The 17,376-nt window shown below is 37.6% G+C and overlaps 1 protein-coding gene across 1 annotated transcript; it reads right to left on the bottom strand.

The window, feature by feature from the left end:
- Positions 1 to 15,211: 15,211 nt before the first annotated feature.
- On the bottom strand, positions 15,212 to 16,941 carry Hus1-like (Hus1-like checkpoint clamp component). Its single transcript, XM_065490764.1, has 7 exons — positions 16,780 to 16,941; positions 16,341 to 16,544; positions 16,175 to 16,287; positions 16,016 to 16,123; positions 15,790 to 15,964; positions 15,629 to 15,736; positions 15,212 to 15,573 (listed from the first exon to the last, which is right to left on the bottom strand). The coding sequence occupies exons 1-7, from the start codon at positions 16,829 to 16,831 to the stop codon at positions 15,488 to 15,490; spliced, it is 846 nt and encodes a 281-aa protein (XP_065346836.1). The 5' UTR covers positions 16,832 to 16,941; the 3' UTR covers positions 15,212 to 15,487.
- Between the last annotated feature and the right edge of the window lie 435 nt (positions 16,942 to 17,376).

The raw sequence follows: 17,376 nt of genomic DNA, 5'->3' as shown, positions 1-17,376 counted from the left end.
CGTCCCATGAAGCCAAATCACGCATGCTGGAAAGGTGCAAACCAGCAAGTAGCGAGTCGGCGCTGGTGCACCTCCCAGCCTGTTGAGCAATTTGAGCATTTCGAGTCACTAAACTAACCACTTTTTGCCATCTCTGGCATTGGGTAGCCAGCATTAGATCTCCGAACTGCTCAAATTACCTTCCATTTTTATTGTATAAAAGCATTATATTATTCGTCACGTCATTGTTATGTGAAAGACATGAAAAAAGGGTAATTTTAGGCAAACACCGGTTAATTTGGATATCCAAAAGAGAGTAAAAATATTAATAGAATGACAAAACGCCATAAAAATGTCTTATTCGTACCTGCACATAAGCATGCAGCGGAAAGTCAAATAAACCAATTCTTTTAATATTGATGCACCTGTGTTCTTCATTGTATAATGAATATGGATCTTGAGAAATTTTGGGGTGAAGAAACTTTTGCGCAGAAGGAAATTGTTTTCTCATGCCTAATACACGAAGCATTATTTTCATTTGTTAAGCCCCAGCAGATGTGTCATGAGTCATATGGATGATGAAAGGATGAGGGTGACACACAGAACACTATGATGCGAGAATTGCGTGCCGGGTGAAAACGCTCTAAAAATAGCTCACCCCAATACTGCTCGTCTCGTGAATGTTACTCAAATGTTTACTTGCTTTGACCCTTTGACCGATCATCCGATCCACTTTCTCTGGAAGATTATTCTGGTTACATTCAAGAGATAAAATTAACGTGAATATAGCTGTCCTTGGCGCGAATTAAACAAGAACACCGCCGGCAGGTGGAAAAATTTGGAAAGGAGCAGGGCAGACTGTCTTCAATTGTTCCGCACATCTATATCCTGTTGGGGATACGTAATAATTCCTCCATAACCCGCTGCTCCCTTTGCCATCACAACAACCGTATGTTTGTTAACAGGACGCGTAGCATCCACCGTATCAACTAAAAATAGAATAAGTAAAAGCAACGCTGAGATGCAGAGAACTCCAGGTGCTTGTTTGCCTCCAACATGCACCGTTTTATCTGATGCCCGCTTACGTAAACACGAGTGCTTTTAACTTTTTAATGCTCGTCGAACGGTATATTGGGAATGGAAAAGAAAATGTTTTCGAAAGGTGTCGCGAGGGCACACAAAAATATCCAGTAAACACCTTGAATTCAAGGAGGCCGCAAACGCAACAAAAACGAAATCTGTGAAAAGGAAACTCCGTTTCCGTTTGAGAGCAAAACGATGTTTCGCGCGTGCGCCATTGTTTTATTTTTTACTTTCGTGATTTACATTGGAATTCTACCTGTAACCCCGCACACAAGTGGTCTCCTTTGCTCGGGCCACCGTGAATCTCTTCAAGAGTATAACCGCCGGCCGGCCGGACTTAAGCTCCATATCGGTTGGATGACAAGGCCTGGGCCCGCTTATTTGGGTTCTTTTGCCGAATTCCTTTGCCTGAATGGGTTGGAGAGCAAAAAAGCAACAATGCGTCGAAAAATATGCAACTTGCACTCAACGCGGGAGGTTTGCACTTGAGCGTATTCAGACAGGAAATGGAGACAGGAAACAAGAATTCCTGCTTTTTCCTGGAATCCGGCAGGACAAGAAAATTTTTTTCAGGAACAGGACAAGACAGGAATTAATTTTGCTTCAAAAACAATTCCATTCTTGATCTTTTATATCAAATTTATAACGCCATGCCTGTCACGGCTTCCACTTTTTGCTATGTAAAGTAACAGAATTTCATAGCGAAACTCTACCTACTTGGTGTGTGTAAACTTTGTGATGAGAGTATAGACTTTTACCATTTCCTTAGTTGTGATAAAAACAAGATGAGTCTGACACACAAGCTGGAAAGTGCCCAGCCAAATAAAATGACAAATTGTAATATTTACTTCGTTGTACACATGATAGAGTGTTTAATAAATAAATGATGATATCAACTTAATCTCATTTAAAGATACATAGCATAACTTTTCATTTTGATACTGCTTTACAACGTTTACTTTCTTTCATGTAACTAAACATTTAGCCTGAAAATTATCCACGGCTTTTACAATTTTGCTCTGATTTTTTTTTAAAAAAAAAGCACAACTCTTTAATTATAGTAAAGTGGTGTTCGAACAAACAAGCTTTTTACCGAAACAATCTATTGTATCAATAATAACATTTTTTCGGGGCTTTCTGCAATTTTTTCATTTTAAGCATTTTTCGAAATATACTTTGTTGGATATTAAATTCTGTGCAGGGTGCATAGTATTTTTCCGTTTAGTTCATAGAGGGGAATTAGGAATTATATATCAACAGAAATAATTCAAAAACTTTGAAAATCTGTCAAAATAGAAGCTTCAAATAATTAAAATCAAACAAAAAACAGGTATAAAAATTAATAAAATATCAATTTGTTAAATGTATAGTTAAAAAAAACAGGAACAGGACAGGAACGGAAATCCAAATTTGGAACAGGAACAGGACAGGACAGGAAATTTTTCCCGGAACAGGTCAGGACAGGAACAGAAAAACCTTTCTTGAATATACGCTCTAGCACACATGCCATGAATATCATTTTCTTGGAAATTAAACGAGCTTTCCATCCAGTGGTGCTTTTAACAATTTATTTTGACCCTATAAATAATATTAGCGCGGGTGCGCGCAGAAAGAAATGAGAAAATAGGAATGTTTCAAATTTTGTTATTTTTGCAACTCCCAAATGCCGGGTTCTTAACCATCAGAATTACAAAAACTTTCCCCCTAAAGATTCGCTCTTAAAAGTGGTAGTGGTTTACAGCCTGTCATATTCCATAAATATGCACGACATATATGTGTGTATTTCCGTTGTATCCAGCAGGATCAATCTTACTGTTAACTGTGTTGTGTACTGCACCCTGCAACACTCATGCTTTTTGTCACTCGATTCCATTTCCCGCAGCTCCACTCCACGCACCAGTAAACGATTGGATATTAAATGCTCGAGAATGCATAGGGTAGGGGGATAGAGAGGAGGAGCCAAAATATAACAAAAAATAAAAGAGGCTATATTGAGACCGAGGCTAGAGAAGAGTCGCGACGGTCGCGACGCTGCGGTCTCTGTGCGTGTGAGATTCTGCAGGATGATAGTCTCATCCAAACCCTTTAGACCCACGTTTACTCGTTCTTTGTCCCAGCTAAACCCAATAAGAAGAGGCAACATGAATCAACTTGTGGTGAGTATTTTGCATACTATTTTCATGTATTCTCTGATATATTTTATGTGCAACCCCAAAAGTTGTTCGCTCGCCGTCTTTTAGCCCTCTGTTCTGGATTGTGTCACTCTCATTGCGTTCCCCGCCGCTTATTATAACAACTACTACTTTTCGGTGGACCTCTTTGCCCCTTGAAATTTCGGCCCACTCCTCATTAAATTAATTTTATAATATTTTTGTTGAATGAGTAAACGGAAAAAATGCATCATATCCTCCATTTTTCCGTCTTTCCATACTGGAAAAGAAATTAAACTGACAACTTGATCAGGTACTATACGGATCGGCGCCCCTCACTTCGAGAGAACAAAATTCACTTTGCGCTTTGCGTGTTTTAAACTAGCGGAAACAATTGAATGCAATATTTTGGACATTATTAGATTTTGATGAGAATAGGCCAACAAACGGCCCAAGTATCTGAAGCTCCTTTTTCCATTTTCGAATTTTTGACCGGCGGCTGGCGTGCCTGCGCGTGAGCTAAAACCAAAGCGGCTGGTCAAGATTTTGCGAGGCTAGCTGATTTGAGTGTTCTAGCATACATTTCTATTTTTATTTGGAATTCGAATGAAAATGTAAACAATATTCAAGAAAAAAATTTATGTCTTACTGATTCGTTTGTAGGAGCGGTAGTCGGATGAAGTAAACACTCAACTACTGATTTTTAACTTGGTTTATTAGACTGACGTGAGTGAACAGAGACCGGCCTAAACGGCTGGCCGTAAAGTGCGTCGCGAAGTAGAGTTTTATTTGAATCATATTTATTGCTGTGCATTACTAATAAGGGTTAAATTGGGTTTGCCTTTATTGTCAGAGTTTATAGTAAATTGTAATATCGATGAATTGAGGACACAATTAGTCAGCTAATTAATATTGTCAATTGACCAGTTGCAAAGTTAGTTAGCTAATTGTCCCATTTTTTCTCTCGGGTTCGTCCCTGCCCCGTCCCTGTCCCTGTTAGCTCTTAACCTTGTCCCTGTTTAGTCCCCCCTCGACCCTTACCAGATTCGTATTTCGTAAATTTCTACTTTACTTATAAAATTAGCTTTTTTTGTCAGTAAATAACAATATGTAAATTGTAAGCCTCGCAATAGTGCTCACTTTTAAAAATAGGTTGGTGGAGACTGGAGACAGTGACTTCTTTTTTTCTATTATTGCTTCCAGGGTTCACAAAAATTGCATTTACCGGAAAACCCCACTCCATGGCTAAAAACTCTTTTTTGCTGGGTTTGCCGTTTGCCGCAATTTTGCGCTTTTTACCGAAACAAATGCATTTTTCTTGAAAATAAAGCTGCAGCAACGAGAGCTAGCGGAGCAGAGGGCAGAGGGAACCCACCGTGCCGGTTGCAAACTCGATCTGCACGGCGGCCCCCATAACATTTTAATACGAACAGCAGCTAAAATATAATTAATTTTTTCATCTTTGCTTCAAAGTTAAAAATAAGGCACTTTCATGAAGTAAAGCAAGAGAATCGCGTGGTTGTGACAAAGCAATAAAGGGATGTTGTAAAACACATTTTATTAAATTGATTTATCTGTTAAGGCAACACGAATCGAATTGCAAATACCTCAGAGTGTGGATTTTCGCATCACAATACAATTTATTCATCACGTTACGTATCGCGTCCTCGCGTTGAGATGATAATGTAAGCGTAATCGATCGTCAACTCTCGGCAAAATAAGGTCAAATTCAAGAATGCGCAGACTAATCGCTCATGCTTGCGTCACTAGGGTTGCAAAATTTATGCTGTGTTCTAACCTATGCAAATAAAGGCAAAATATTCACTATGCAATAACAATAAAGGACAGTTGAAAATTTTTAAAAATAAAATAATTTTAAGAGACATAATAATTATCTTTCGAAACGATCAAACTTGTTTTATCAGTTTATTCGCATGCTATAACTTTATTTTGTTGAATATAATTAAAACCAGGCTTCATCCTCGTTGTCAAAAAATAAATTCGTCGTTTTTATTCCTCGACCAGTTTCGACGTCATCACAAACGTCCTAATCATGAGTTACAATTACAATCATATTATACAACAATGCAATAATGTCACACCTAAAATCACAAAAATTCGAAAAATTCCATACAATTCTTAACAAAAATCACCCACCTATTCATGAGAGGCACTTGAGGCAATAAGCTCCGCAAAGACCAAATGTAAAAATTCTAAGACACCCTTTTGTTAAAACTACGCACATCTCTCAGGTGGTAGTGTTAGGGACCCTTTTTGTTCCGTGAGCTAAATCTTTCCCTTTCAGCGCGTAAAATATCCTTCCAAACATCACAAAGCAGGTGGCTTGGGTTACTAATTCTGAGCATTACATTGCCACCGCCTCCAAAACTATACCCTCTTTCGACGTCGAAACTGACCGAGGAATAAAAACGAAGATTAATTTATTTTTTAACAACGAGGATGAAGCCTGGTTTTAATTATATTCAACATGAAAACAACCTCGAGTGGTCGCATTTTTCAAATAACTTTATTCTGTTTGCTTAAAATGACAATTCCCATTTCTTGACGCCATCAGCACCATCATTTATCACTTGCGGCGCGTTTGAATCTCTGCAGCGGCGGCTATATATATTAGCTCACGAGAGTGAGCGGAACGAAACTCGCCCCTATACATAACAGCTGATCCCGACTCTCGATGATACCAAAATTTTTAAATATTGAAATTTCCTATTTTCGCAAATGGAAACCACGTTGCAGTTTTTGAAGATCTAAATCTTTTCGTAATGTCCTGTTCCAGCAGCAAAACATGGATAGCGTATTGCCGCTTGATCTTTCGAATAAGGCGAGCGCCCCGAAATCACCTGGCTTAGTGCCGCAGCCCGCTCCGTCACCTGGCTGCAGCTTGCCTAATATGGATTTTACTCCGATGCTTTTATCTGTGGTTGCATATCGACAACCAGCGGTTGATCTTTTGAAGAACACCCCGTTCAGCGCCCTGGCTCTACAGCAAGAGCAAATAAAGCAAAACGCGGAGGCCCAGCATGCTGACCATTCCATGCAGGTTAGATCTATATTTATCGATACTTCTTATTGCTTGCTTCCAAAGAGAACTTAGCAAAATTATAGAAAGTTCTAGATTCATTCCGAATTTTCACACTTTCGTGAAAATAAAACGGCAGAAGTGGTTGTTTAAACATGAAAACTACACAATTTTTACAAAATAAAATAAGGGGTTATTGACAATGAGCATGGTCATATTTTTAGGGCATCTCACTTCCGTCAGAGCCAAGCTGCCCGGCAAGATCAAGCAGTCCGATACACACCCCGAGAAACAGGAGAAACAACACCGTCAAGAACAGAGCGGTCGGCACGCCCAGTTCTCTTCACGTTGCCAGCAAGAGATCAACAACGGGCTCCTCTAACCGAGACGACCCCACATACAAGGAGAAGAGGGAAAAAAATAACGAGTCAGCAAGAAAATCGAGGTTTAAAGTAAAGCAAAGAAATGAACAAATAGCTCAAGAGCTGATGAAAATTAAAGAAGAAAACAACAATTTGAATAATATGATCTTCGTTTTACGATCAGAAAATCAAAGTTTGAGAGAACAATTAAATTTGGCTCTAGCTACAAACCGTATTTTGAAGGAAAAACTTTACGTATTATAACGATGTATTGCTCACTTTGCATTGTGAAATTAGCAGGAGAAATGCAAATTACAAAAAAAAACGATAGATTTATTTATTGTTATTTTTTTAAACACGACCTTCCTTATTATCAGAATGGGATTTTATTATATCTGATTATTTATTATTTGTTAAAACATTTAACACATATCCCTACATGGCCCTCCAAAGCAGGCGAAGTTAGGAAAACAAATATATCCACATGCTACGAGTTGAAAATCAAAATTTGAAAAAAGTGGACTCTTGAATTTTACTAAAATCATATTTTGCAAAAAAACTGCGCAAAACACAGGTTCATTACATTAAGTAGTTTTAATGGGAGGGTTTGCGATATTTACGCGCGGAAGAACAGCCCGTTGGCTCGCATTGTTAAAGCATTCTCAGGAGTGTCAAAGCAATGGGAGGTATTTGAGCAGTTGGGATATCTAATACTGGCTACCCAATGTGAGAGATGGCAAAAAGTGGTTAGTTTAGTGACTCGAAATGCTCAAATTGCTCAACGGGCTGGGAGGCGCACCGGCGCCGACTCGCTACTTGCTGGTTTGCACCTTTCCAGCATGCGTGATTTAGCTTCACGGGACGAATGTCTAGCGTTTCAATGCAGTCCTCGGTGCGGAGGCAAGTGGCCTTTATGGTCTTCCATAAATCGCATGTATGTACCAAAGGAATTTGCATATTTGAGCACAACTTCAGTGGGCTGGGTCCCTGTGCGGCCTGATGCGCCCATGTTATCCGTTCGCGGTGTTATTGGGACCCGGGTTTCAGCATTCGTTCTAGTGCAGTGCGCGCCCTTCCCGGTCCTCGGACAGGGATAAAAAGAGCAAAAAAAGTTGCTCTTATACATCAGATGATCAGAAATTATTAATTTCAAAATGTAAATTTTTATTTTCGTGATGAGAATAATGTAAATTAAAGCAAGTATCATTATAAAGATCTCATTTCAATAAATAAGTATAGTATTAAGATATATTCCAAGAGCATTCCAATAATAAGGTATTCCATATTTTCCAATGCAATTTGCTTTGTTTATAATATATGGTAAATTTGATGTAAATATTACATAATGTAATGATTTTTCGGAATAAATTTGGTTTGTTGTAAAATTTAATCTTCTTGCAGATTGTTTTCTTAAACGCCTTGTCCGCCAGGGCAGGGTCTTAATAGTAATATGTTTTCCTGATGTGTCGCCCTTTCTCACATGATTTAAATTTGTATTTGACTTGTGATAACATTTATGTATTATGACAAAGTGTGAGAATAAATAATAATAATAATTAAGGTTTTTTCTAAAATTTCTAAAATCAAGGAAAATGGTGGCGGGTCAACCAACGTAATGCTTTCTGCTTCACTGGCTCTCACCCTAAGGGGAAAAAGGCAAAGTGACGTGACAACAAACAGCTCATCACAAGAATTTCTTATGTGCTTGTGCTTTCATTAGGCCACCCACCAATAAGCCCTTTTTTGATGTGTTCTCAAACGCGAGAGAAAATAAATAGTACGCAGAAATGCAAGACCATTCCAACTCAAAAGCCCCAACTCCCAGTGATAAGAATAGCCTTTAAAACAATTTAACCATGCTGTTTCGATAGCCCGAGAAATATTTATTTATTTTGCTGTTGGACATCGGCAACGCTGTTGTGCAATGTTAGTGAATGAAAACATGACCTTCCTCACTGTGCCGAGGGCTCCTGCTGTCGTGCTGCCTCAAGAGCAGCACATGTTTGTTACGCAGGTACGGAGTAAGGAGAGTAGAGTAGTCTCTATTCTCCTTAGTACGGAGTTATTGATTTCCTGGTAAAGCGCAGAGCAGGTGCACATCAAGGGGCCGCATAATTCTCAACCTCTCCTTTCGTGTGGTGGACGCAGCTAAGGCGTAGGATTCTAGAAGAACTCTTCTCCTTTTTGCTGCACTCTGCACGCACTAATTTACACTCGTTGTAGGCGCGGTGCGATTTATTAAAAATATAGGGAAAGAGGATATATGCGGGAATCACAATTAGTTATTATCTGATTTAACACATGAGATTTTCGGCGGACTGGCTCGTGGGTCTAAATGGCCTGATATTTAGGAAACCTACATTAATGTGTATTTGAATAAATCGCGAAAACCGAAAAAGTCGCCGTATCGGCACGCGGCGCCAAACGTTGCGGTTAGTTTCTGCTAAGCTGGATGAAAACCACTATTATAGCCTACGGAAACGCTATGTAAACAGATAGTATAATTTAACTTTGGTTTGATTGAAATGATTTTTATTAAATATCTAATTTCAAATTAAAAATTAAACTGAAATTAAGGCTAAACTAACTTAACTCATAAGAAATAGTTTGAGCTACACCACGTAAACCTCAGCATAGCGTATTAGAATTAGAGGCCCACCCACAAAACAGTACTGTGTAAACACCTACAATGGTACAGAACTCTGAAGCAATTCAGATAAAATTTTCGGTCTCTTGGTAAAACCAGTGTAGGGTTTGAAAAAACCTGTTTTTCAGAAAAACCCACTACATAGAAAAAACTGTTCTTTCACGGGTTTTTCTGCAAATTGGTGCTTTTTTCCGAAACACGTGCATTTCTATGGTAAATCAAAATTCTATTAATGGATAACCAAAAATTGTGATTTTTAAAAATCAATAAAAATGCCACTGGTTTCACCAAACAACAGAACATTCATAATTTTCCAAAATATATTTCTTTATTGGCACCTAATGTGACCTTTTCAAGGTTAAATTCGGAAAATGCGGAAACCCCATAACTTGTGAGTTTTTTCAATTTGTCTTTTATGTAAAAAAGGTACTGGTGCTTTTTTGCGCATCGCAAAATAGTTGAACCCTGACACAGTGGCTTTTATACTGATTTTGGCAAGTCCCTATTTTTGGTCATCCACCATGAGACATTTCTATCTTCCTTAAGACGCACGTGTTTCTGACAAATTCGCAAAAAAAGTTTTTTGCAATGCAGTGTTTTTTTTCGGAAAATGCGGGTTTTAGCGAACCCCGGCAGCAAAACGTCCTGGTCGCAGAAAAAACTGCGCAGCTTTTATCAACAACCAAACGTGAATTTCCTTGTCGCAAGAAAAGGACAACAATCAATTCGACAATGAAAATTGAAATTAAAAAGTCACTGTCTCCGCAAAGCTATTTTTAAAAGTGAGCACTCTTGCAATGTTTACATTTTACATAATATGTATGATTGATTATCTCATATTAAACTGTTTGCTATACCGTCTCCAACTGCCTGGCAGAATGTTCTGATTGACACTGAGCACTCATTGTTGTCAACTCTGGAACATCTGCGGTCATTTCGCATCACGCTCAATATTTTCAGTGGGTTGGTAGGTGCAGTAAAAAAGTAATTAGAAAACTAATTTACGTCTTAATTTTAAGATTTCAATCTGGGAAAGTTGCTTACAGTTTTATTTTTCATGACACCAACATAATCATTCAGAAATTAGAGCGGTTGTTTCCAAAACTGCCAAGAAGTTTCAAGGCAGGAAGCAGTTCCACTTATCGTTTTTTTTTAATAGTCTCTTTTTTGCTGTCTGAAGCCGTTTTTATAAGCTGCTTCGGCAGTGTTTTGCTTTCTCCTTCTACATAAAAAAGAAAACGCGTTTTTAAATACAGGGCCAAAAATCATGCAAAAATACAACAACTTATCAAAAACTACTCAAGGCCTAACATAAATATAATAATAATATTTTGATAATAATTTAGCTTCTTAGAAATTATTTGGGTTAATTTTAGTGTAATTGCATCAATCTAAATTTGGTTCAATCAAAAAATTAATAAAAATATTGGAAGTACCTTGAAAATTCAATTCCTCGTCCAGTTTTTGGAAAACTGTGTCTTTGTACTTCGCATTCTTGTATTTTGGATTTGTTTTGTCGCAGAGTTCAGGAAAATTTTGGAGCACTTCTATCAAATCGGTTTCTTTTTATTGTTTTCCTGATCACGCTGATTGCGCGGTTAGATGGTGGACAATTTGCATGAACTTTCAAAATTTTGAGCTTTGGATTTTTTTACTCATGATGCAATATTGATGCTTTCTCTAGTCTAGTTAGTTCGACTGTGAATGCAGGTCTTTTCCAGTAAAAAATCATTTCTGACCACTGTGCTACCCTTTTCTCACTCCCCCCCCCCCCAAGGGTCATTAACTCCCAGATGTAGACCAAAAAACTTTTCAGAATAACGGCCATTCTTTGATTCAATTCTCTTTTTCACATGTCCTTCGCAGCAAGGATTCCAAAGCACTTGCGTATGACCGCTAGACCCGGCTTTTGTAAGGAGAATAAAGTTTTACTCTCCTTAACCCATAGGCCATCGGTGCATGTAAGTGGGTAAAGGGTCAATTGAGCAGGATTCCAAAAAGGCAGGAAGGGAAAACTCCTATATTTTTCCTGACCAAATTTCCCTTTCGTCGCTATATTTCAGTCTGTAGGCATCGCTACACAGCAGAGCGCTGCACTGCGCTCCATCGCACGGCGCATTTTATCGCACAGCGCATCGCTATACACAGCAAAAAACTGTTAGAAAAAATTCAATTCGAGCAATACGCCGATGACACTACCCTGTGGAGGGTAGTGGCCACACCAGACGATTTATCATGAAAAATTTTCCCAATTTATCCTCATAACGTGTGAAAGAAACATATCTTTCACCTTTCACATGATGGATGACACTTGTGCTCGATGAGAACACGAATCAAAACGAACGAAAACGAAGAAAAAATCTCGACGGAGGAATAAGATATCACCTGGCAACGAGAAGCGACCAGCCTCTAGACCAGCAAGTTTAAAGACTTTCGTGACAATTGCGGCAAAAGGCATTTCCGCCACCCACGCATACAACCACCTAAACAAACAATCAGGGTTGCATTTTTGGCTTACCACACAGTTTTTTCCCCACTGGTTTTAAACTATTTATACCACTCATTTTTTTACCAATTTCTTGCGCAAGAAATGAATTTATTCGATTTTCCCCTATGAAAATCTAAAATTTGTGGTTAGAAGGTGGTCAAAATTTACTCTATTGTGCATATTTTTACTTATCTTTACTTCTCCAAAAATTTCTGTCTAAAAAATTTTCAAGTCAATTAGAAAATTATTGAAAACTGAAGTGCAAACATGGCCTGCAAGGAACTGGTAAAAATTTAAAAAAAGATTTTTTTTAACACGGCACTGCATTTTCTTTAATAAAATGCGGGTTTTTGGCAACCCTGCAAACAATCTCCTTTTTGTTCGGACTGCCAAGCTTCGTTTCGGCCAAAGACCTCCGCGCGGGTTTTGATTTATGGGAGAGGTGAAGGAAACCCCGGATTTAGCTTTGACTAACTGGCATCTTTATAATACCACCCTTTGGTATATCGTTGCGGTAGCGGCTAATGACTGTAACTACACTTGGTAGCGAGCGGCGAATGACTGGTAATTCAAATACCTCGGCGTTTTTTACCTTTATTTACATCGATACCGATTTTACAGGAGAGACTTAAAACGAGTTTATTAAATTTGCGTTATGAGTTGGTAGAATCGATATCGATATTTAAAATCTACATTATCGTGAAGCTATTTTCATACCGTCACACCATAAGAATCTTCGTCTCACTAATTTATTTTATAGCCAAAACTTGACCCTGAAGGTGGTATTAAACATTTGAGTTTGATTACCAAGTAATTATGCTGCCTTAAGACATTGATTTGTGCAAATAATTAAAGATACAGTTATGCAATTTGATATTTATTATGGTTATTATCGTAATTATGTGATAATTTGACAAATATTAGCAAAAATACATACCATACACGCATACATAAAATTTGATTTTTGCCAACATTGTCATCGCTAAATCTCGGGTTCAAAGTGTCAGAAATGCAAAAACGGCACACCGTTCGACTCGTCTAGAGCTTAGAATACGAGATTTAGGGATGACTATGTCGGCAAAGATCAAGTTTAACGTTATATTATGAGCGCGTGCATGCATTTTTGCTAACATTGCCACCGCCAAATCTTGGGTTCTAATTATAAAAAAATGTAAAAACTGCACACCGTTCGACTCATCTCAATTTCCTATAGATAGCCAATGCAATTTAGGGTAGTATTTTTTTAATTTAAGAGACTTGTTTTGTAGAGAAAAAGTGTCTGAAAGTGCTAAGCAACGCGATTTTTATCTTATCTGTAGTGCACAGGGTGGAAGGGGGATGAGGGTTGATCACCTTCCAAACCCTTCGGCTATCTAGGGAAGGTTTAGACGAGTTGAACGGTGTGCTGTTCTTGTAATTCTGATGTCTTAAACCCGAGATTTGGCGATGACAATGTCGGCGATTATTGAGTTTTGATTTCTGCGATTGCTGCATGTATTGTCATCGCATACACTAGATGGCATAAAAATCACGCTTCTAACCATCATAATGGTGTAAAATTTTGTCCTGGTGTAGATCATTGTAAAAAAAAAACAAAAGACGCACGAAACCGTGTTTGGTAACGAAGTGCAGTTAAAGGTAAAAAACGCCGAGGTATTTGAATTACCAGTCATTCGCCGCTCGCTACCAAGTGTAGTTACAGTCATTAGCCGCTACCACAACGATATACTCCCAGTGTAGCTCGCATCCACGTTGTTTGCAATTTTAGTGCCTATTATAACGAACCACACAGTCGAATAAACTGATTATTTTTTTCTGTAGTATTTATAGTTACAAAAATATTTCTCGCGGGATTGAAAAGGACGCTTCTGTTGTATGGAGGATTTCGTCTCACTTTTGCGGCCGTTAAAAATTTTCATCTAATAGTGTAGGCGCTCTCATAATGAACGTTTTATTAAAAATTAAAAAAATCTGCTAACGTCAAAACACTTATATCAAAACAATTTTTTCACGCTTCTAGGGCAATTATTGACTGAACTAATTCTGGTTTTCAGCACGTCAAAAAAGCATATAAAGTTAAGAATGCATTGTGGAAGGATAGAGACCGAAATCGCAGCAGAAATGCCATGACAATTTTTAAAGAGTCTATAGTCGCGCCATCTGTTGGCGGCTCCGAACACCAAGGGTTTATATAATTGGTCAATTGGAGAAACCGAAGAAACAAGTAACACTTATTACCCTTTTTAACCATTGAATAAAAAATAATTTGCAATACCTCGCTATACCTTCAATCGAATGTGCCAAAAAAAACGTTAATTTTTGTTCCAATGGGTTTCAAATTGAAATGAAATTTGTCTTGCTCGCAATTTATTGTCTTTTGGTTTTACATGTGTCGCCCCTCACGCCGAATATCGTTCTCGGGTGTCAAAATCCCCAAAAACCAAAATATTTTAATTGTTACCATTTTTTCAAAATTTTGTTCACGCTGTTACAGTAATGCTTCCAGTTTTCATTTTCAGAGGGAAGATTTTCAAAATTGGGAGTAAGTTTTCGACAAATTGTCCGATGATATCCATATTCTGATAATCAAACTAACAAGTTTTATCACTACATGCTAATTTAAATCACAATCACAATTAGTATTTAAATTTAAACAGGGTTACGCGAATATTTTATATGTAAAAAAGCGAAAACATTGATTCATTGGCTACTGGCTCACTTAAAAATTCATCTCTGAGCTTCTAAACTTGCAAATATTTAGTAGTTTTAATATCACTAGTTTAAAGAGCAGATAATTTCCACGCCATGTGGTTAATCGCACATTTCTTATTGTTTTAGTCTGAAAAGGCAATGGGAACTACACTTTGTTTAAAAGCATTGAACTCCTCGGGAATTTAATAGAGCAATAAGATTTCTATAGTAAATTTAAGTCAGTATTTTAGGAGAACATTATTTCTTTTCGTCATAAACCAACCTTGTTCTGCAGCAAAGAAGTAGATTGTAATTTTAAGGCGTGCTCATTAGTTTTTTCAATCTGATTTAACGCAGTTTACAATATGTAGTACTTCATTTACTAATTTATTACTGTGTCTGCTGAGAGACATGTTTTATAGCTAAATAATATACCGCTAGTGTAGATCAAATAGAAAAGATTTCAATCTTTTCGTAAGGCAGAGCAATGATCATTCAATTTAATACACAACCATCGCGGACGTTACATTTTTCTGCATAAATCAACCTTTTTACCTTTTAAAGGGGATTTATACAGGGTGACAATGGATACAAAAATTGTTCTAAAAATTTCAACAACTAAAAAAGGACTTTGCTAGCGTAAAAATTCAAATTATTCAAATTTTCTGCGCAATTTACAACACTTGACCACATTTTCTTGGCAGATTTTGATTCCTCTCATCAAAATTCATTTAATAGTGTATGACACTTGGGAATTTTTTTTTGTGAAATAAAATAAGATATTAAGTAAGGAGACAGTACTCTCCATTTGAAAAGAGTGCTAACTTTGCAGCCACTTTTCTCAAAAATTTAGTGCTAGCAATGTCAATTTTGGCTTCAACTGAATCTGTAGCGATGAGTTTATGCATTGGTAAAGAGGATTTTGCAAACATCAACAATTCTCTTTAAATAACGCCTGGCTCTTACACTTAAAAGCGACTCAAGCTAACATTTCATTTAAGTGCAAATATTTATAAGAGAATAAATAGCTAGATTCTGTACCATATGTTAGAGGGAAATAGCTGCAATGAGATAATGCAGGTGCATATCATTCTGTGTCAATATCACGTGCAGCATTCTGTCATCAATGAGACCTGAGCGAGAATGATTTGATAAGTTAAAATAATTATAAAATGAGTAAGATCATACCTAGTGTGAGATACTCAGTATTTAACTGATCACTAGCCAGCAACTGAGCAATTTTTTTCGCGTCGATCCACAGCGAGACAGTCTGTACATTCCCGTCATTTGTGTCTTCTGTTATTTTTCGAGATTAATTGTTAAACTTTTGGCACAGACTGTTCTTTTACCTGACTGAATGACGGGCATATGCTGAAAGAAAGTTGCAAAAGTGCCAGCGTCCGTCTCAGTTCGCAGACAAAGGTCACCATTGCTGGAGGCCCGAATGTGCAGCTTTGAGCTCAGTTTGCGCAGACGGTCAATCACGGTCCTCACTTTTTTTACGCTTGACACACGGATGCTTATCTAATAAAAATTATGACTTGGGAAAAGTTTCTTATTGAACTTCAAGCTCACATTTGGAATTGGAACTTCTGGGTGTTCATGCAAGGGCCACTCAGAGCGAGGAATCAAAGTTATTGGAACATCATGAATGCATGTTCTTGGGTTCAAACCGATGCTTGGCTAAAAACAAAATATTAAATAGATTGTAAGAAATAAATAAACTATCATTACCAAATCAATTTGGAAAGTGAGGCAAGGGCTTTTCTTGTTGGTCAGCTTCAATTTCACACTATTGGCAACGCCCAAGGCATTTTTTGACGAGGTTAGTGCACTGGCCACCAAAGCTGCAACAAAATGTCGAGTTAAGAACCAATAGATTATTTTGCCGCAATAATACCTGGACTGAGGTGCATGCAGATTTGGTTGTGCTCGGCTGTGGCCCCTTCTAGGGTTAGTTCAGTGAAAAGCTGGCCTTGCTCAAGAGCACACCAACAAATCACTCCACTGCCAGCCTCTTCGCACATTGAAAAGGTAGACAGGTCCTTCGATAGTCGCAGGGTCACAGAGGCAGCCTTCATTTTAGCCAGGGTGCTTGCCAAGTCTTTAAATAAAGTGGATGAATGAGTACACATTACTTTAACTTTTTTACAATAAAATTATTATGTGCATATCATACATTATTATGATTATGTATGTATCTATTATGTAGCAGTGTGATCAAGAGTTATTAAGCTAATCAAAATCATAAAATCGTTGAGTACATGTCATATTATGTATGACACAAAAATTATGCATGTATCTATTTATTTACTAATGTATACATTATACATATGTACTTGTCAACTGACGCACAGCCCCAGCATCTGTCATTTTTCCTCGAAACTTCATGATTCAGCCGATCTTTCGGTGTCTTTCTTTCAGAAAATTGAGGAAAACACGGAAAAAAGGATAACACCAAACGGGCATAGGGACACCAGGAACACCTTTGTTGATGTTTTGCTAGCCGCCAGGAGGGAGTCGCAAACTCTCAATCTCAATGATGATTGGCTTTAACACATCACGTGACTTTTGAATCGTCTTTTGCGCGCGGCAAAGAATGATAATCAGGAAGGAATAGTTAGTTACACAACATTAATGATTATTATTACATACGTATTACGTCGTGAATTACCTCAATTATTACAATTCTGATCGGTATATTTATCTGTTAATGCTATGTAATGCGAATCCAATAATATTTATTATTTAAACTCAACTAACTAGTAACTATCCCCTTTTTAATCTTGTTGATTTTTAAATTGCTAAGCATTTTACAGTTGATCAAATAATTCAAAAATGTATTTCATTTTTTATTTAACAGTCCCGACGGACTTATTATGACACTCTACCTCTTGGTTTGTGAGTCAGTGAGAGAATGATGATTGTTGTCCAAA

This window comes from Cloeon dipterum, chromosome 4 (assembly GCF_949628265.1).
Source record: "Cloeon dipterum chromosome 4, ieCloDipt1.1, whole genome shotgun sequence".
Classification (NCBI taxonomy): Eukaryota; Metazoa; Arthropoda; class Insecta; order Ephemeroptera; family Baetidae; genus Cloeon; species Cloeon dipterum.
This window is presented reverse-complemented; position numbering and strand designations above follow the sequence as displayed.